The sequence below is a fragment of the Budorcas taxicolor genome, chromosome 11 (assembly GCF_023091745.1).
Source record: "Budorcas taxicolor isolate Tak-1 chromosome 11, Takin1.1, whole genome shotgun sequence".
Taxonomy (NCBI): Eukaryota; Metazoa; Chordata; class Mammalia; order Artiodactyla; family Bovidae; genus Budorcas; species Budorcas taxicolor.
Window position 1 is genome coordinate 80897443 of NC_068920.1, and position 21086 is coordinate 80918528.

Below are 21086 nucleotides of genomic sequence, written 5' to 3' on the forward strand. Positions count from 1 at the left end.
TTGAATTCAGATAACTTTCCAACATTTGACTGCTATACTTTAATTTTTTCAGTAATAGTCATTTCCTTTGGGATGAAATCAGATATTTTATCCCATGATAATGCATTAACCAACGCTGGCTATTTGCCAAGCAGTGAGAAACAAGGCACTTCAATAATTCTACATGTTTCACATATTTCTTTAGAAAATACCACATAATGATTAAAATCTAGGCAGAAGAGGGCAGCCACTAAGCACTGTGTCATAAGCACATAATAAAATTCTCTGATCTATGATTCCACTTAATTATCACTCAACAATGCTGCAGCTATTTATGCAACAAATATTTATTCCATACCTAAATATTCCTGGTACTGTTCTGGGTCTTAGGAACATCCCTCAGATCCTAGAACAGAATTAAGAAATCCTTATTCATTCTTAAAGAGTTTATATTCTACTAAAGGGGACCATGGGGAAAGACTAGAGATCTCTTCAAGAAAATTAGAGATACCAAGGGAACATTTCATACAAAGATGGCATTGATAAAGGACAGAAATGGTATGGACCTATCAGAAGCAGAAGACATTAAGAAGAGGTGGCAAGAATACACAGAAGAACTGTATAAAAAAGATCTTCAAGACCAAGATAATCACGATGGTGTGATCACTCACCTAGAGCCCCACATCCTGGAATGTGAAGTCAAGTGGGCCTTAGAAAGCATCATTATGAACAAAGCTAGTGGAGGTGACGGAATTCCAGTTGAGCTATTTCAAATCCTGAAAGATGATGCTGTGAAAGTCCTGCACTCAATATGCCAGCAAATTGGGAAAACTCAGCAGTGGCCACAGGACTGGAAAAGGTCAGTTTTCATTCCAATCCCAAAGAAAGGCAATGCCAAAGAATGCTCAAACTACCGCACAATTGCACTCATCTCACATGCTAGTCAAGTAATGCTCAAAGTTCTCTAAGCCAGGCTTAATGAACCGTGAACTTCCAGATGTTCAAGCTGGTTTTAGAAAAGGCAGAGGAACCAGAGGTCAAATTGCCAACATCAGCTGGATCATCGAAAAAGCAAGAGAGTTCCAAAAAAACATCTTTTTCTGCTTTATTGACTAAGCCAAAGCCTTTGACTGTGTAGATCACAATAAACCGTGGAAAATTCTGAGACAGATGGGAATACCAGACCACCTAACTTGCCTCTTGAGAAATCTGTATGCAGGTCAGGAAGCAACAGTTAGAACTGGACATGGAACAACAGACTGGTTCCAAATAGGAAAAGGAGTACATCAAGGCTGTATATTGTCACCCTGCTTATTTAACTTATACGCAGAGTACATCATGAGAAACGCTGGGCTGGAAGAAGCACAAGCTGGAATCAAGACTGCCAGGAGAAATATCAATAACCTCAGATATGCAGATGACACCACCCTTATGGCAGAAAGTGAAGAGGAACTAAAAAGCCTCTTGATGAAAGCAAAAGAAGAGAGTGGAAAAGTTGGCTTAAAGCTCAACATTCAGAAAACGAAGATCATGGCATCTGGTCCCATCACTTCATGGGAAATAGATGGGGAAACAGTGGAAATGGTGTCAGATTTTATTTTTTTGGACTCCAAAATCACTGAAGATGGTGACTGCAGCCATGAAATTAAAAGACGCTTACTCCTTGGAAGAAAAGTTATGACCAACCTAGATAGTATATTCAAAAGCAGAGACATTACTTTGCCAACTAAGGTCCGTCTAGTCAAGGCTACGGTTTTTCCTGTGGTCATGTATGGACGTGAGAGTTGGACTGTGAAGAAAGCTGAGCACCGAAGAATTGATGCTTTTGAACTGTGGTGTTGGAGAAGATTCTTGAGAGTCCCTTGGACTGCAAGGAGATCCAACCAGTCCATTCTGAAGGAGATCAGTCCTGGGATTTCTTTGGAAGGAATGATGCTGAAGCTGAAGCTCCAGTACTTTGGCTACCTGAGGCAAAGAGTTGACTCATTGGAAAAGACTGATGCTGGGAGGGATTTGGGGCAGGAGGAGAAGGGGACGACCGAGGATGAGATGGCTGGATGGCATCACGGACTCGATGGACATGAGTCTGAGTGAACTCTGGGAGATGGTGATGGACAGGGAGGCCTGGCATGCTGCGATTCATGGGGTTGCAAAGAATCGGACACAACTGGGTGACTGAACTGAACTGAACTGAAAGGAGACCATTAGTAAGTAGAACTTCAATTCTGGATAGTGTTAAAAGTACTATAATAAAAATGAAACCCATTTTTGGGTATTATGATAGAGTGACGGGAGAGACAACAGACAGGGTGGTCAGAGAAGACTTCTCTGGAGAGAAGACATTTGATGGAAACCTGACTGATGTGAGATCCAGTTATGAGATCTGGGGATTTACTCATCCTGGGGATAAGGGGCTACAAATGAGGTAAGAAGGCCATGCAGAAGACAGTGAGCAAGGCGACAGTAGAGATTGCCCTGTGTTATTAACAGGAGGAGGAGGAGTAATAACAGTCCTAATAATAACAATGTTAAATAGACTAGCATAATTTTAATACTGTTAGGGGCAGTAGCTACTGGGCATTAATTATATACCAGGCACTGTGCTAAGTGTTTTATATATGGTTTCTTTTAATCCTCAAAATAGGATTTATTATTGTCTTTGTTTTACCACAAGGAGCCTGAGGCATAGAAAAGATAAGGGCTTTATCATCCAAGGTTACAGAGTAGACAACAGGAAGTTTAACAGATTCTCCAAAGTCTGTTCTCTTGACCCCATGGTCCTGTGGTCTCCAACTGTCTAGTCTTCACGTGACTCAAACACTCATTACTAGATTCCCATTTAGCCAGGGACTCCCAGATGGTGCAGTGGTGAAGACTCTGCCTGCCAATGAAGGAGATGCAAGAGATGTGGGTTTGATCCCTTGGTTGGGAAGACCCCCTGGAGGAGGAAATGGCAACCCACTCCAGTATTCTTGCTGGGAAAATTCCACAGACAGAGAAGCCTGGTGGGCTTCAGTTCAAGGGTTGCAAAGAGTCAGATATGACTCAGCGATTGAGCAGGCATGCACAGAGGCAAATGAGTGTTCAATATGTAGATACCTAGGCTTCTTTTCAGCCTTCTTCCCTTTGGACTTCGTATTGTTAACGTCCTTTTACTCAAGTGGGTAAAAGGTAAAATTTCCCCCTGAAAAATCTAATAAGGAACTTTACAACAACTGGGGATGGAAACTGGGGTGAGGGCTCCAGGAAGACAGGTTGTCCCCACAAACCCCACTGTGTCAGGAAGGAGGGTCCCTGCCCTTGGCCAGCTCACACTTAAGCAACAGTTACCTGGAGGGTAGGAGTGCTTTCCATCCACAATCCACTCTAACAAGGCCTCGATTAATTCAAGATTAACCTTTTCAAAATCCATAATGGACATTGTTTTGATGACTGATTTGCTAACTCCTGCAAGAAAGGTAAAAATAATAAAGATATTAATAGTTTTATACCTTATTGAAGAAAATACGCCTGGGAACTAGCTGTATCTTGATTTAATAACACAGATGTTCATACTAAAGGCACTGAAATGAACTTTTTCCCTTTAGTCTCTCAGAAAGTACAAGCTCACTAGAAGCACTTTGTTACCTGAAGAGCAGGCTCCTGGCTCTGCTTCAAAGGGCCAGAGAGGCAACCTTTTACTGTCTTCCTTCCTTCCCCTTTTATCTATCATGCATCTATTGACAGTTTAAGTTCTAGAAACAAGATTCAAAGTCCAATGTATTTCAGAAAACCCTTCCAGATTTAATCAAGTCGTAAGTCATATCAGACAGAAGTCCAGCTAACAGTAACTGTCAAAATCAAAGCACACAGACCACAGCTTTCAGCATCACTTTTACAACAGTGACTTAACTTTTAGATTCCTTTGAGAAAATCGTAAAAGTTACGAATCTTCCCTGAAAAATACATGTGATTTAATGGCTTCACCAACACCCCTGAAGTCTACCCACAGACCCTCAGGTTGAGGGTCTACAATCTCCTTCTAATTCACATGAGGCCTAGCAAAAGACATAGCTCCTTATGTTGCACTATAAGCCTCAGCTCCTTTTAGAAACAAACAGCAGGGGCTTCCCTTGTGGTCCAGTGGCTAAGACTCTGCACTCCCAATGCACGGAGCCTGGGTTCCATCCCTGGTCAGGGAACTACACCCCACATGCCATAACTAAGAGTTTACATGCACCAACTACAACAAAACAAAGTCCCCAAACCAAACAAACGAACAGCATAAACTGGGGGAGACTAACTCTCCAAAGATAGCTGCCCTTTCCTTTAGGTCTTCCTAATGACCCATCACCTGAAACAGAATCTAACCACAGCAAAATAACTGTAGTTGGTATCAAGGAAGGGAAGCTTCCTATATTTTGCTGAAAAGCTTGAAGAGAGGCAAAAGCCATTTTTAAACAATGCTGTTCTAACAGTGAACTGTATGTCAGTAAAAAATCAAACAAAGGAAGAAACAGGCTATACAAGCAAAGATGTGGATGGTGTGGAAGGCAGAGCAGGAATCATTTTTATTTGCCAATATTCCAAATAGCCAGACTTTTCCAAAAGGAGAACCAGTTAATTGAAAAAAAAGGAAACAAAAAATATGTTTTTAATTTAAAAAGTTCAGCAGGGCTTACTAATAATCAATTATATATTTTAAAAGACTTATTATTCTCTTTCAACTAGAAAAAGTTTTAAAAATTGAGCTAGGGAACAACATTTAATTTTCTGAAAGGTGAAAGAAAGCACTGAGATCAGCTAGATAGAAGTCAAGTGTTTCAGAGGGAGAGGGAGACTAAGAGAAGCTAAGAGACCTGCCCAGCATCACACAGAAAACAGCAGCAGAGCCAGGCTCCCAACCGCAAATCCTTAGAAAAGATTTCTCAGAGGCACTTTCGGAACTTCTGTGTCCCTGTGCTGGACATTAGAAGGACTGTGACTTAGATCCAGTCATAATTCTTAAAGAAAACTCTGGAATTTCGAAAGAGGAACCAAAGAGAGTCCTGTTAACTCATGTAACAGAATAAGGAAATGGGAACTGTCAGCTGGTATGAAGTACAGAAAGAACACAAACATTTGAGTCATTCTCATCAGAATCATAAATCTGCACTGACTGACTGGGCCCTATGCTGTTGATCTGTATTGTCTTATTTAATCTCCTAAATAACCACATTTTATAGATAAGGAAACTAGCAATAGAGAGGATGAAGAACTTGCATCTAACTGGTTTTAGGACAGCCTGGGGAGTTAAGTCCAGGTCTGTAAGATACAAGTCTATGCTCTTAACCTTGCTTCCCAGGATGTTGGGAAGATGAAGTGAAATGTTTGGGAGCTATGTGAATCTTCCTGAACAGCAGAACAAATGGCTATTGCCCTAGTTCCTTTATGATCACCATTTCCCACGCAGGACTGAGTCCCTGGTGGAAGGAGGAAAAGGAAAACTCACTTGCCTTTTCTGCTACAGAAGTAGCAAGGATCTGAGGCCCTTACACCTTGCAAGGTAAACAGTTTTTTTTTTTTTGGAAGGACCAAGAAGAGTTGGGATGGCAATCCAGGGAAAAGAGAACAGGAAAAGCAGCTGAGACCTGTCTAGGCTTTAAAAAGAAAGCAAAAGTATTCATCTTAGGATCTCTATGGATTCAGCCCAGCTGAACATATGGAAGGCTATCTAGGAACAAAGATGGGTGGGATGTAGCATGGGAGGAGAGAGTACTTCACAACACAGGTAAAGCACTCAGCACAGGGTGGACCCTAAAAAAAGATTTTTTAGGCCCATTTTAGGTCATTTTCCAGGCCCACCGAATAATGTTAAAACTAGTAGGTGAAATTTTGAGGATATTTAAATAGTTTCAAATCTCTCTCTACAACTGACTCATTAACTACCAAGGGAATAAATAACAACTACACAGAGAAGAAACACAGGTATCGTCTTAACCAGTTGGTCAAAGTTAACACTGCCAATAATGCGACAAGCCAGCATCATATGCCTCCTGATAGCATGCACTGAGAACAAGGTTCAACATTGTTTCTGCAGTTTTCTAACCAAAAACACATAACCTAAAATTAACCATTAGGCAACACTAGACAAATCCAAATGAGGGACATTCTACAAAATACTTGGCCCAAAACTCTTTAAAAATGTAAATCATAAAAGAAAAATAAAGGCTGGCAAATTTTTCTAGATCAAAAGAAACTAAAGACACATGATGACTGAATACAGTATGTAATCCTGGGTTGGATACTATACCATTTAAAAAATAGCAATAAAGGAGATTATTGAAATGATTGACAAAATGAGAATCTGGACTACGGATTAAACAGAAGTATCATATTGTGTTAAATGTTTTCATTTTGATCATGCCCTATTGTTGTGGGGTTTTTCTTTTGGCCGTACCGCATGGCTTGCAGTCTTAGTTCCCTGACCAGGCGTGGAACCAGGACCAGTGATCGAATCTGGCCCTGGCGGTTCTGCTAAGTCCTAACCACTGGACTGCCAGGGAATTCCCATATCCTATTGTTATGTAAGAGGATGCCCTTGTTTCTAGAAAATATATACTGAAATATTAGGGGTTAAGGAACATCATATCTGCAATTTACCCTCAAAACATTCAGGAAAAATACAGATATGTCAACACAGAGTAAATGAAGCAAAATGTTCATAACTGGTGAATCAGGGTAAAGGATAAAGGAGAGTTCACTGCAGTCCAGCAAACTTTTAATTCTAAATTTGAAATCACATCAAAATACAAAGTTACAAAATATTCAAGAATATAATTTATGTTTTACCATCTCATTTTTCTATAATGAACACATTTCTTTTATAATCAGAAAAAAACCCACTGGTAAATATAAATAATAATGACTTTAATATGTATTGGAACTGTTATTTTTCTATTATTCTAATGAATTAAAGACAAGATAATTGTGAAACAAGAGCTACATTTTTCTTTTTCTGGTTACCTTTGGCATAACTGTAAAATCCCCCCAGGAAGCACATTACCTTGATAGCGGGCAAGGAGCTGTTTAAAATCTAACTGTTGATCTGGTACCGCATCTTTGACAGAATCCTGATCCTGGAGGTGCAGGGAGAGACGCAGGTCCTCCTCCACCTCCTCAAATGCGGTTCTGCTGCGCCTGGCCTTGAGCTTCTCCTTTGACATCTGTTTCATGGAGCGGGCGTATGGGCTCCCATCCTGCAACACATACCTGAGCAGGACGAAAGAGGAACGTGTGGATATGGACGTGGGTCTGTTGGTGAGGAATGACAACATTCACCTGTTTCACATCTCATTCAGCCAATGTTGCTCTGCTGCTGCTGTTGCGTCGCTTCAGTCGTGTCTGACTCTGTGTGACCCCAGAGACGGCAGCCCACCAGGCTCCCCCGTCCCTGGGATTCTCCAGGCAAGAACACTTCTGCCCAATTCACGGGCTATTCTTTCACCAGTCTAGGATTCCGTCATGCCCTACTTCTGGTGGAGAACACACTGGAATGCTTTTGGATCTGCTTTAAGATAATTTTGGGGGTAGTGAGTTTAGAAAAGTGAGAGAAAAAAGACAGGGAAACTAGATGAAGGATTTCCCCAGAGGTTCACATTCAGTGGAAATGGGATACAGCCCACAACACAACTTTAATGAGCTCCCTAAGTATGATATTGCACTATGAAGTTTGAGAACCACTGATCTAGGGTTGTTAGCCTGAGAATACTACATCATTAAATAAACAAAGAAATAGGAGGGGGCTTATTAGACACAGAAAGAGCAGAGAGAAGGAAAAAAAATTTAAGGTGTCAGATGTGACAGGTATTTTCATTCTGGAGTTCAGAAGTTAGGAATGAAGACACTGATCTGGAGTTCTTGGCACAGCAGCAACAGCTGAAAACACAGCAGCAACATCTGAAATAAGCCTGAGAAGAAACAGTGCAAGAACAAAACTCTGGGAATCTTAAGGTCACGGAATAGGAAAGAGAAAGCAAGGCTTTCCAAAAAGCAGCAATCTGCTGGCATCCAAGAGACATCATCATCTTCTATACAGTACCAAACTTAAACACACATCTTAACATCCACATGTACTGCAAACTTCTTGAAGGTAGAATGATAATAACAGCTAACACAAATATATAATTATCTAGTCTTTGAGATATTTAAAATCTTGAAAAATGATACTATGAAGGTGCTGCACTCAATATGCCAGCAAATTGGGAAAACTCAGCAGTGGCCACAGGACTGGAAAAGGTCAGTTTTCATTCCAATCTCAAAGAAAGGCAATGCCAAAGAATACTCAAACTACCACACAGTTGCACTCATCTCACACTCTAGTAAAGGAATGCTCAAAATTCTCCAAGCCAGGCTTCAGCAATACATGAATTGTGAAATTCCAGATGTTCAAGCTGGTTTTAGAAAAGGCAGAGGAACCAGAGATCAAATTGCCAACATCCGCTGGATCATCGAAAAAGCAAGAGTTCCAGAAAAACATCTTTTTCTGCTTTATTGACTATGCCTAAGCCTTTGACTGTGTGGATCACAATAAACCGTGGAAAATTCTGAGACAGATGGGAATACCAGACCACCTAACCTGCCTCTTGAGAAACCTATATGCAGGTCAGGAAGCAACAGTTAGAACTGGACATGGAACAACAGACTGGTTCCAAATAGGAAAAGGAGTACATCAAAGCTGTATATCGTCACCTTGCTTATTTAACTTATATGCAGAGTACATCATGAGAAACGCTGGGCTGGAAGAAGCACAAGCTGGAATCAAGATTGCCGGAAGAAACATCAATAACCTCAGATATGCAAATGACACCACCCTTATGGCAGAAAGTGAAGAGGAACTAAAAAGCCTCTTGATGAAAGTGAAAAGAGGAGAGTGAAAAAGTTGGCTTAAAGCTCAACATTCAGAAAACAAAGATCATGGCATCCGTTCCCATCACTTCATGGGAAATAGATGGGGAAACAGTGGAAACAGTGTCAGACTTTATTTTTTCGGGCTCTAAAATCACTGCAGATGGTGACTGCAGCCATGAAATTAAAAGACGCTTACTCCTTGGAAGAAAAGTTATGACCAACCTAGATAGCATATTGAAAAGCAGAGACATTACTTTGCCAGCAAAGGTCTGTCTAGTCAAGGCTATGGTTTTTCCAGTAGTCATGTATGGATGTGAGAGTTGGACTGTGAAGAAAGCTGAGCGCTGAAGAATTGATGCTTTTGAACTGTGGTGCTGGAGAAGACTCTTGAGAGTCCCTTGGACTGCAAGGAGATCCAACCAGTCCACTCTAAAGGAGATCAGTCCTGGGTGTTCATTGGAAGGACTGATGCTAAAGCTGAAACTCCAATACTTTGGCTACCTCATGCGAAGAGTTGACTCATTGGAAAAGACTCTGATGCTGGGAGGGATTGGGGGCAGGAGGAGAAGGGGACGACCGAGGATGAGATGGCTGGATGGCATCACCGACTCGATGGACATGAGTTTGAATGAACTTCGGGAGTTGGTGATGGACAGGGAGGCCTGGCATGCTGCGATTCATGTGGTCACAAGCAGTCAGACATGACTGAGCGACTGAACTGAACTGAACATATAATATATTGCCTGTGAAGTCAAATAATTTGAATAGTAAATATTTGCTGAAAGGGGAAAGCAAAATGCAAAAAATTGAAAAATTAGAAGAAAAAATAACACATTTACCAGTATCTGGGCACAATGAGGTAAAATAATTTTTTTGTTTTCAAGGACTTTCATCAAACCTTAATAAATATTATCTTCCTTACCTTGTCACAGCAATTGCATCTTCCAGAAAAAACTGATCAACAGGAAATGTACGACCTAGAAAAACAAGAAGACAGAACAAGTAAGTCTCAGACTACCCATTCAACTATCTTGAAATTGTTTGTACATGTAAAATTTTCTTAAAATGAAGCCTGGCACAATAAGGTACTATTTGCTCTGTGGTCTTAAAAGTATCCAAAAAACACTTTTGATGATAAAAATTGGAAGGAGTAGATTCCCGTTAATAAATAAAACAAGTGTATAGTTGGAGAAATGATCATTTGCTAATAAGACGTTTACCTCTTTTAAAAAGTCTGTTATACCTTTTCACCCCCTACCTCCTTTCTCACAGGGGACCTTATAACCTGTATTCTAGATCAAGAATATAATTTCATCTTTAAATCTACTGTTGATATCCTCTATAACTAGAACAAGTAGTACTATTATCAGTGTTTCCAAACTGTTCCTTTAGCAATCAACTGCAGAAGGATAAGCCAAAAGCCCAAGGTGATAAATTAATCCCACAATGAGACTGAAAGCACCAAAAGAAGACACAAACTACCCAATTTACTCCCAGAGTGGGTCAATATCCATAAATTTAGCAGAATTCATCAATGAACAAATATGCTATACATGGATACAACTTTCATCTTTATGACAGATTACCATTATAAATTCACATTTTGATATTAAACACAACAGAATGCTAGAAATCCAATCACCTAGACTTTTTTTAAAACACATATAAATTAAAATCTCCCAGCAAATGAATATAACATTACCTCTTTATTAATTTCATTATATGGTTATGATTTTGTTATAAACAAATCATTCTTCTCTAGAAGGAGGTATAAATACTTATTCATTTCTATCTCAAATGAACTTTAAAATAATTGTATTTGCTTATTAGGACAATACTTATTTAATGATGCATTTTAATCACCTGGTATAGTGATAACTGGGCAGGAACTAAAATATTCTGAAAAGAGCTCAGCGTTTAAGGTTGCACTCATCAAAATAACTTGAAGAGTTGGTCTCTGCACCACAATGTCTTTCAAAACTAGCAGTAAGAAGTCACTAGAGGAAATAAAAGAAACATCCGAGGATCAAACAAATTTAACATATGAAAATTAATAAACTTTGACATATTTCAAGTAAGTATAATACCTATGTGAAAAAAACTTGCAACATTCTGAGAAAGATGTATCATGTTTCTAGATGTAAAGATTTAATGCTATCAATTTCCCATCAAACTAAAATATGTGTAAAGTAAAGTAAATGTCGCTCAGTCGCGTCGGACTCTTTGCGACCCCATGGACTGCAGCCTACCAGGTTCCTCCATCCATGGGATTTTCCAGGCAAGCATACTGCAGTAGGTTGCCATTTCCTTCTCCAGGAGATCTTCCCAACCCAGGGATCGAACCCAGGTCTTCCGCGTTGTAGGCAGACGCTTTACCGTCTGAGCCACCAGGGAAGTCCAAATATGTGTAGTACCAATCAAAATACCCACAGGATTTATCATTACATTTGACAATTCTACCTCTTGATATCTATATGTACATAAAGAGGCATACACAATGATTTTCATTATAGCAGAGTTTGTAAATCAATGGAAACTACTGAAATGTCTTCAATCAAAAAATGGTTAATTAAGACAGTATCATCCATTCTAAGGAAAAACATGAGGCAGATAAAAGGAATAGAGCAGAACTCTAGATGTTCAGAACTCTAGATGTTCACAACTCTAGAACAGACATGAAAACATCTCTAAGCCATACTGTTAGTGGAAAAAGAACCCATGCTGTAGAAAGCTATGTACCACAGAACATCAAAGGCCTAACTGGTTTCCCCAGCCCTTGACCTCTTGAAATCTATTCTCAATATGGCAGACCAATAATTCTGTTCAACTGTAAACCTGACTGTTCCACTCTTCTGCTCAACATCCTTCAAATGACTTACCAAAGTTCTTACTAATGAGGCCCTGGAATCTGCAGCCCCACTGCTCATTTCCTGTCCCTCTTCCTCTTGTTCACTTGGCTTCAGCCACAATGTTCTCCTTGATGTCTTTGAGACATGGACCTCAGGTCCCTGGCATGTGTTATTAATGTGCCTAGAAAGGGCTTCTCCCAGATACTCACAGAGGTAAGCTCACTCAGTCACTTTCTTCAAATCTTGACTCAAAATGTGCCTTTTCCGCAAGGCCTTCCCTGGCCACCATGTTTAAAATTGCAAATGCTCTCATCCCTTGCATTTCATATTACCCTTTCTCTTCTTAGCACTTAACAAACATACCTTATATTTTACTTCTTTATCTTGCTCAATGTTGGGCTCTCTCACTAGAATGCAAGCTCTATGAGGACAGGGATTTTGGTTATTTTGTTCTACAAGATACTACTTTAGTACCTAGACCAATGCCTGGGATATAGCAGGTGCTCAATAAATGCTCATTGATTTACTAAATGAATACATAATTTGTCAAAGAAAAAAAGGTCATGAAACAAAAGTACCTATTTCTGACAAAGCAAGCATATAAGTTAATATTTATCACCAATCTGACTGCTGCAGTTATCTCTGGGGAAGGGATCAAGAATGATTTGAGAGTGTTACAGGGGACTTTTGCTTTATCTACATTGTTTCAATTTTTCATGAATATATCCTTATACTACTTAGTTTTCTTTAATGAGATAATTTAATTACATTTATGATTTTTCTGTTTCTATTTTAGGGAATAGGAAAATAATGTAACAATAGGCAAGTGGTTAGGTATTCGGTTGGCCAAAAACTTAATTTGGGTTTTTGGCCAACCCAATAATTTATGATACATCCATATGTTAGAATTTCCTCATGCAATTATTAATAATAATTTCAAAGACAGTTCATGCTATTGAATATTAGATCAAAAGCAGCACACTATATAATCCCAAAAGTGTTTATGGACACACATCTCTTTCCTAACTCCCAATATACTCCCAGAAGAAAACAGACCAAATTCTAACATGTAATTAGCCATTCTATAAGGGAAGATTTTCTTGACATTGCCTAAATGTGTTAAAATAATGTTGTCTCTATGATCAAAAAATTTATTTAAAAATTTAAATATAATTTTTCTCTATTTAACCTTTTATCTTATTTCTTAACTGATCTTAGTTCCTAGAATTTGCTGTTTTCTGCCTTTTTCAGTCACTTATTCCCTACTTTTTGTTATAATTCCTCTACTTTTTCTTATAATTTCAACAGTTCCTTCCCATAGACTGGTATTTGTAAATTCTCAAATCTCCCTTCTCCAGTGTGTTATTTATCTTTATTCAGATGTGAAAATATTTTGAGTTTTTAACTGCTAATATTCTATATGTCACTGTGTGTGCTAAGTCGCTTCAGCTGTGTCCAACTCTTTGCAACCCTAAGAACTGTAGCCCCTCCAGGCTCCTTGGTCCATGGGATTCTCCAGGCAAGAATACTGGAGTGGGCTGCCATGCCCTCCTCCAGGGGATCTTCCTGACCAGGGACTGAACCCTGACTCCTGCACTGCAGGCAGATTCTTTACTGCTGAACCGTCAGGGAAGCCCCTATATGCCATTAAGTTTTTATAAGAATCTTTTTCTGAGAACACCACTGCAGCCAGGAACCAGATTCAGTGCTATCCTCCAGTTTCTTTGAGTCTGTGGAAGCATAAATGTTATAAAACCCAGAGTTATTTTTTATGTTCAAAATAAATTCCCCTAAAATTTAAAAACTGTTAGAATACGATCATTTAAATCTTATTATTTTGGTAGAATGCTTTGATTTCTTCTTCAGAGCTGTTCAGTGATTCTTAGTTCTTTCTTCAAATGTTCATTTTACCATTTCGCTGCAAACTGACACTATTTACCATTTACTTTTTCCCCACTGTTCTCTGAGTCTCTACAAAAAGATGATTTGCCCCTCAAACATAGATTTTCAGTGCTTTCTATACAGCTACTTAAAATTTATTATTGTTTTGTTCTAGGAATTATTTTTATTTATTATTCTTTATTTAAAACAATGTTTTGGCTACACCACGCGGCTTGCAGGATCTCAGTGCCTCGTGTGTGTGTGTATGTGTGTGTTCACTCGTGTCTGACTCTATGTGACCCCCATGGACTGCATGTATGTGTGTGTTCAGTCCTGTCTGACTGTATGTGACTCCAATGGATTGCGTGCATGTGTGTTCAGTCGTGTCTGACTCTGTGACCCCCATGGACTGCTGACCAGGGATCAAAACTGGGGACCCAGCAGTGAAAGTGCTGAGTACTAACCACTGGACAGCCAGGGAATTCCCTGATCTATTCTTTTTATATAAAAATCCTTTTCTTTAGTTTCAAATTTCTGTATATTTCCTATTTGTAACTAGATCAGTGTTATTTATTTTTTCTAACAGTCTTCTGGTTGCATGTCTTCCCTGTTCAGTTCTTGAAAACTGTTTCTCAACAGTAGCTGGGACCTCTTTTCACATACATGTGTTTCTTCCTCCTTTTTAGTTTTACTATGATCTGTTTTGGCTTCTCTGTCAGCCCATCAACTTAACTTAGACTTTTCTTCTTCTCAAGATAATTTTAATAGTATAGTCCTTTTGGCAAAACCCTCATTATTTTCACAGGATCATCTCTTTTTCCCATTATTCTTCTGCTTTAGAGCATGATCTACATGACAAGATTGCCAGGAGAAATACCAACACCTTCAGACATGGCGATGATACCACTCTAATGACAGAAAGTGAAGAGGAACTAAAGAGCCTCTTCAGTTCAGTTCAGTTCAGTCACTCAGTTGTGTCGATTTTTTGCGATCCCATGGACTGTAGCACTCCAGGCCTCCATGTCCATCACCAACTCCCAGAGCTTGCTCAAACTCACATTCCATCAAGTTGGTGATGTCATCCAACCCTCTCATCCTCTGTTGTCCCCTTCTCCTCCTGCCTTCAATCTTTCCCAGCATAGGGGCTTTTCCAGTGAGTCAGTTCTTCACATCAGGAAGCCAAAGTTTTGGAGTTTTAGCTTCAGCATCAGTCCTTCCAATGAGTATTCAGGACTGATTTCCTTTATGATTGACTGGTTGGATCTTGAAGTCCAAGGGACTCTCAAGCGTCTTCCCCAAAACTACAGTTCAAAAGCATCAATTCTTTGGCACTCAGCTTTTCTTATGGTCCAACTCTCACATCCATACATGACTACTGGAAAAACCACAGCTTTGATTAGATGGACCTCTGTTGGTAAAGTAATGTCTCTGCTTTTTAATATGCTGTCTAGGTTTGTCATAGCTTTTCTTCCAAGGAGCAAGCATCTCTTAATTTCATGACTGCAGTCAGCATCTGCAGTGATGTTGGAGCCCCCCAAAATAAAGTCTCTCAGTGTTTCCATTGTTTCCCCATCTATTTGCCATGAAGTGATGGGACCAGGTGCCATGATCTTAGTTTTCTGAATGTTGAGCTTTAAGCCAACTTTTTCACTCTCTTTCACTTTTATCAAGAGGCTTTTTAGTTCTTTGCTTTCTGTCATAAAAGTGGTGTCACCTGCATATCTGTTATTGAAACTTCTCCCAGCAATCTATATTCCAGTTTGTGCTTAATCCTGCCCAGCATTTCTCATGATGCATTTCTGCATATAAGTTAAATAAACAGGGTGACAATATACAGCCTTGGCATACTCCTTTCCCAATTTGGAACCAGTCTGATGTTCCATGTCTAGTTCTAACTGTTGCTTCCTGACCTGCATAGAGATTTCTCAGGAGGCAGGTAAGGTGGTCTGGTATTCCCATCTCTTGAAGAATTTTCCAGTTTGTTGTGATCCACACGGTCAAAGGCTTTGGCGTAGTCAATAAAGCAGATGTTTTTCTGGAATCCTCTTGCTTTTTCAATGATCCAACGGATGTTGGCAATTTGATCTCTGGTTCCTCTGCCTTTTCTAAATCCAGCTTGAACATCTGGAAGTTCATGGTTCACGTATTGTTGAAGCCTGGCTTGGAGAATTTTGAGCATTACTTTGCTAGTGTGTGAGATGAGTGCAACTGTGTGGTACTTTGAACATTCTTTGGCATTTCCTTTCTTTGGGATTGGAATGAAAACTGACCTTTTCCAGTCCTGTGGCCACTGCTGAGTTTTCCAAATTTGCTGGCATATTGAGTGCAGCATTTTCACAGCATCATCTTTTAGGATTTTAAACAGCTCAACTGGAATTCCATCACCACCTAGCTTTGTTCGTGGTGACACTTCCTAAGGTCCATTTGACTTCGCATTCCAGGATGTCTGGCTCTAGGTGAGTGATCACACCATCGTGGTTATCTGGGTCATGAGGATGTTTTTTGTATCATTCTGTGTATTCTTGCCACCTCTTCTTAATATCTTCTGCTTCTGTTAGGTTCATACCATTTCTGTCCTTTATTGTGCCCATCTTTGCATGAAATGTTCCCTTGGTATCTCTAATTTTCTTGAAAAGATCTCTAGTCTTTTCCATTCGTTGTTTTCCTCTATTACTTTGCACTGATCACTGAGGAAGTCTTTCTTATCTCCCCTTGCTATTCTTCGGCACTCTGGACTTAAATGGGTATATCTTTCCTTTTCCCCTTTGCCTTTCGCTTCTCTACTTTTCTCAGCTATTTGTAAGACCTCCTCAGACAACCATTTTACCTTTTTGCATTTCTTTTTCTTGGGGATGGCCCTGATCACTGCCTCCTGTACAATGTCACAAATCTCCATCCATAGTTCTTCAGGCACTCTATCAGATCTAATCCCTTGAATCTATTTGTCACTTCCACAGTATAATTATAAAGGATTTGATTTAGGTCATACCTGAATGGTCTTGTGGTTTTCCCTACTTTCTTCAATTTAAGTCTGAATGAGGTTGAAAGAAGAGAATAAAAAAGCTGGCTTAAAACTCAACATTCAAAAAACTAAGATCATGGCATCTGGTCCCATCACTTCATGGAAAATAAGTGGGGAAAAATTGGGAGCAGTGACAGATTTCCTCTTCTTGGGCTCTAAAATCACTGTGGACAGTGACTGCAACCATGAAATTAAAAGACGCCTGCTCCTTGGAAGAAAAGTTATGACAAACCTGGAAAGCGTGTTAAAAAGCAAAGACATCACTTTGCCGACAAAGGTCCATATAGTCAAAGTTTTGGTTTTTCCAGAAGTCATGTATGGATTTGACCATTGGACCATAAAAAAGGCTGAGCACCAAAGAATTGATGCCTTTGAATTGTGTTGCTGGAGAAGATTCTTAAGAGTCCCTTGGACTGCAAGGAGATCAAACCAGTCAATCCTAAAGGAAATCAACCCCGAAAATTCATTGGAAGGACTGATTCTGAAGCTGAACTTCCAATACTTTGGCCACCTGATGAGAACAGCTGACTCACTGGAAAAGACCCTGATGCTGGGAAAGACTGAAGGCAAAAGAAAAGGGCGGCAGAGGATGAGATGGCTGGAGAGCATCATTGACTCAATGGACACGAATCTAAGCAAACTCCAGGAGACAGTGAGGGACAGGGGAGCCTGGCATGCTGTAGTCCATGGGGTCGCGGTGAGTCAGACACAACTTAGCGACTGAAAAATAACAACTACATGACAAACTATGATTAATGCCATCTAGTTAATGGTCCTTCCTTTTAAAATATTGAGACTTTTTGTTTTATATTTCAAGCCTTTAATGACTTAATTCCATTAAAGTAAAATCCAAATTCTTTATTATTCACAGTGCATTGCTTCCTGCCTTTTTTTTTAAGCTGTCACCTTTCCTCTCATTTCACTACTGAAATGCTTTCAGCTTCACTGGCTTTCCCCTAGTTTTTAAACTCATGAAGCCCTTTGCTATTGCAGAGTCTTTGCAAATGCCTGTCTTGCCCTCTTATGTCTCATGAGACTCCTTTCCATACTTCTGTTTTTAATTTAAATGTAATTTCTTCAGCAACATCATCTCTACTATCTTAAGGCTCTCTCCCCGCAAACACAGCTTCCTGTTTATTCCTTTATGATACTCATTCCAATTTGTAGTTATTTACCTGTTCATTATTTGTTTTTCCTAGCAGACCGTAAGAGATGAAGGGGAACCATGAGTTTGTTCACTATAGTATCTACAGCAATTAAGATACCACCTGGCACTTAATACAGGCTGAATAAATATATGAATGAATATCAGAACTGAATGGGCTTCCCAGGTGGTGCTAGTGGTAAAGAATCTGGCTGTCAATGCAGGAGATCTAAGAGACATGGGTTTGATCCCTGGGTTGGAAGGTTCCCCTTGGAAAAGGGCATGGCAACCCACTCCAGTATTCTTGCCTGGAGAATTCCATGGACAGAGGAGACTGCCAGGCTACAGTGCATGTGGTTGCAAAGGGTGGGAAATGACTGAAGCAACTTAGCACATTAGGACTGAATGACTGGCCAAATGAATAAAGAAGGAAGCACATACTGACTAATCCATCGGCTGCAACATGCATTACACGTGACACTCCTGCTAAGTACAGTGCCCAGCTCAGCAAGGTGCCTCTTACTAGATGATGTCCATCTAACAGGATGACTCTTCCAGCGATGAAGGTATGCTGCCTAGCATTTTCCGTGTCACAGACCTTGGAGACCAGGAAGGCAGTTCCTCTTCTCTAACTTAGGCCTTCTCTATGGTAACTACCATTACTAGCCCTAAGGAACTGAACTGGAAGCAGAACAAAATTCTTTAAGCTTGTCTCCATTCTATGTATGTGGTGCTCATTTGGAAAATCTTTGTTTTACCTTTCTTCTGTCCTCTCATGAACTTCATCAACAATGATATGGGTGACTCCCTGTAGAGCTGTATCTCCCTCCAGCCTTCTTAGCAGCACTCCTGTGGTGCAGTATAACAATCTGGTGGCTGAGGACTTACACATAAAAGGGCACAGAAAACATTAATGAAATTTTTGAAAAAAGGAAACACTTTCCCAGCAAGGCCATTTTTAATGGGTAGGGATAAAGAATACTGAACACACCAGCAGTTCCATTTAATATAAACCAAGAGACTAAATGCATAGTTTCTTGCTGGCAATAACAACAAAAGCTTTCCCACTTTAGATGAAAATTTTAGGACTCACAGAAAGCATTTAAAAATTATTATAAAACATAAAGATAACAGTGAATGATGAAACAAATTCTGATTTTATTCATTCTATATTTGATTAAATGGACGAAGTCCCAGTCTTAGGAATAAGGCAGCACTTACTAGATCACTTCTGCCAACAAAGAACAGAAGGTCTTTATAGAGGAAGTTAAGTATAGCCCAATAACAGTTTAAACTAAAATATGTCTAAAAGTACTTCAGCCCTGTTGAAGTATATATACCAACTTGCCCGTGACTATCCAGACACCAATGACTCTTTGTACCTGAAAAATTTAAACTTCTGTCATCAGGAAATAAGAAGAACATACAAACCTTGACACTTTCTAACCGGATCTGGTATCCCACGGTCAGACCCACTCTTTCTGCCCTTTCTTTAGCAACGCGCTCAGCAACAGAGATGGCAGAGATTCGTCGGGGTTGGGTACAGATGATGTTAGCCACCTTCTCAGGTGGTCCATTCAGAGAATCATCCAGAATGAACTGTGGAATCTGTGTGGTTTTCCCACATCTGTATGTCAAAAAGATGTAGGACAAATAAGTCCTAAAATGAGAGTTTTTAAGTGCTACTTAACTGAAGAAGCAATCATACGCAATGAGGAAGGTTAAGAAAGCTAATCAGAATAAAAGTTGTTCAGCTTCATCTATCTTCCAAACCTACCTACTGACTTATTACCTACAGCTGATAATTCCTAGGAATTTGCACTGAGATTAAAAGAGCAATCAAATAACAGTTTACTATTTGTAAAACCGGGACCATTGAATAAACAGTAGCTTAAGGTCTATAAATGCCTCCAGGAATGTGAACTCTACATATGAATCCCAGAGAAATAGGAGTATTATCTTGTGATTATTAAAATACTTTGTTTTTTCCCTTGGTGTGGCATTGCTTGACTATAAATAGACAGAAGTTAAAAAGAGGAGAAACTGGAAGATACAAAGTTACTACTATATCTGTGAGTCTGGGCACAAATTAAATTGAAAACCCTTAAACACAGAAATGGCAACCCACCCCAGTATTCTTGCCTGGAGAATCCCATGGACAGAGGAGCCTGGCAAGTTATAGTCCATGGGGTCGCAAGAGTCGGACATGACTTAGTGACTAAACCACCAAATACAGAATTAAATTAAGCCTGCAGCTCATCCCTGATAAATAGGTTTGGATGACACATGGAGACTGTGAAACAGAAACAGTAAGATACCCTAAGCTGTTCTTAAACAAAAGTTTTAGGGAATTCAGAATAAATTTAGATGAAGAGTTTCAAGCTAAATGGTCTGGAACTATTCTTTACATTTTTAAATGGGTCTTGTTAAAAGCCTTCGGCTAGGCATTTTGCTTTAAACTGACTCAAGGCAGTGGTGCGCAAGGTCTATCAACTCCCAAACTTCTGAGTTTCGTTTTGAATTGGTTACAGTTGCCACCATGTTTGCCTCTGTGAGATATTATTTAATATTTGACAGGAAAAAGCACAAGTAACACCAGCTACTGTTTTTTCCTTTTTCAAAGAACTAGCAGTGAGTGGTAGCCAGGGCACACACCATATTCACAGATGACAGCTGCATTACAAATAAATTACATTCTTACCCAGTCATACCACTTATAACAAGCACTTGGTGCTTGCTCAACATTTTGAGAATGTTTTCTCTTTCTTCCCAAGCAGGGAGAGACTGTCTTTCTTGTAGAACTGACTGGAACTGTCTGGAGGCCTAATAAAACAAAAACAAGACATCAGTTTGGTTACTCTGAATAACCTTTCACGAAGCTCTGAACATGGAATTCCAAAGTTAGACATACCTTTTCTGTCCTTTCTTCATCAATTTGCTTAGGGATAGAAAGTGAAGATTTGTTGGGGGTGGGATGCTGGTCAGAAGGCTGTTCAGAGAACCTGCCAGAACAAGCTGTGGAATCTGTGTGGCTTTCCTACATCTGAATAAACTGAAGGATCTTAGAAAAAACCCCTCTTGCCTAGCACCTATCCAGCTCTTTTTGTAACAATCTCTACACCAGCACTATTCAACAGAACTTTCTGGGCTGATGGTAATGTTCTATATTTGCACTGTTCAATACAGCAACCTCTGGCTACATGTGGCTATTGAGCATTTAAATAACATCAAGGAACTGAAATTTTTATTATACTTAATTTTAATTAAACTTTAAATAGCTACACATGGCTGCTGCTGCTGCTAAGTCGCTTCAGTTGTGTTCAACTCTGTGTGACCCCATAGA

At 39.6% G+C, this 21086-nt stretch overlaps 1 protein-coding gene across 1 annotated transcript in view; it reads right to left on the reverse strand.

Moving 5' to 3' along the window:
• The window catches only part of DHX57 (DExH-box helicase 57), a 67975-nt gene that overhangs the window by 23290 nt on the left and 23599 nt on the right, over window positions 1–21086 (reverse strand). Inside the window, exons 8-14 of the mRNA XM_052648431.1 lie at window positions 20445–20566; window positions 19175–19370; window positions 18502–18626; window positions 10711–10844; window positions 9770–9824; window positions 7004–7209; window positions 3310–3426 (exon numbers count right to left, since the gene is read on the reverse strand). Of these exons, the coding sequence (XP_052504391.1) occupies window positions 3310–3426; window positions 7004–7209; window positions 9770–9824; window positions 10711–10844; window positions 18502–18626; window positions 19175–19370; window positions 20445–20566 (955 nt within the window). The remainder of the gene's footprint in view (window positions 1–3309; window positions 3427–7003; window positions 7210–9769; window positions 9825–10710; window positions 10845–18501; window positions 18627–19174; window positions 19371–20444; window positions 20567–21086) is intronic.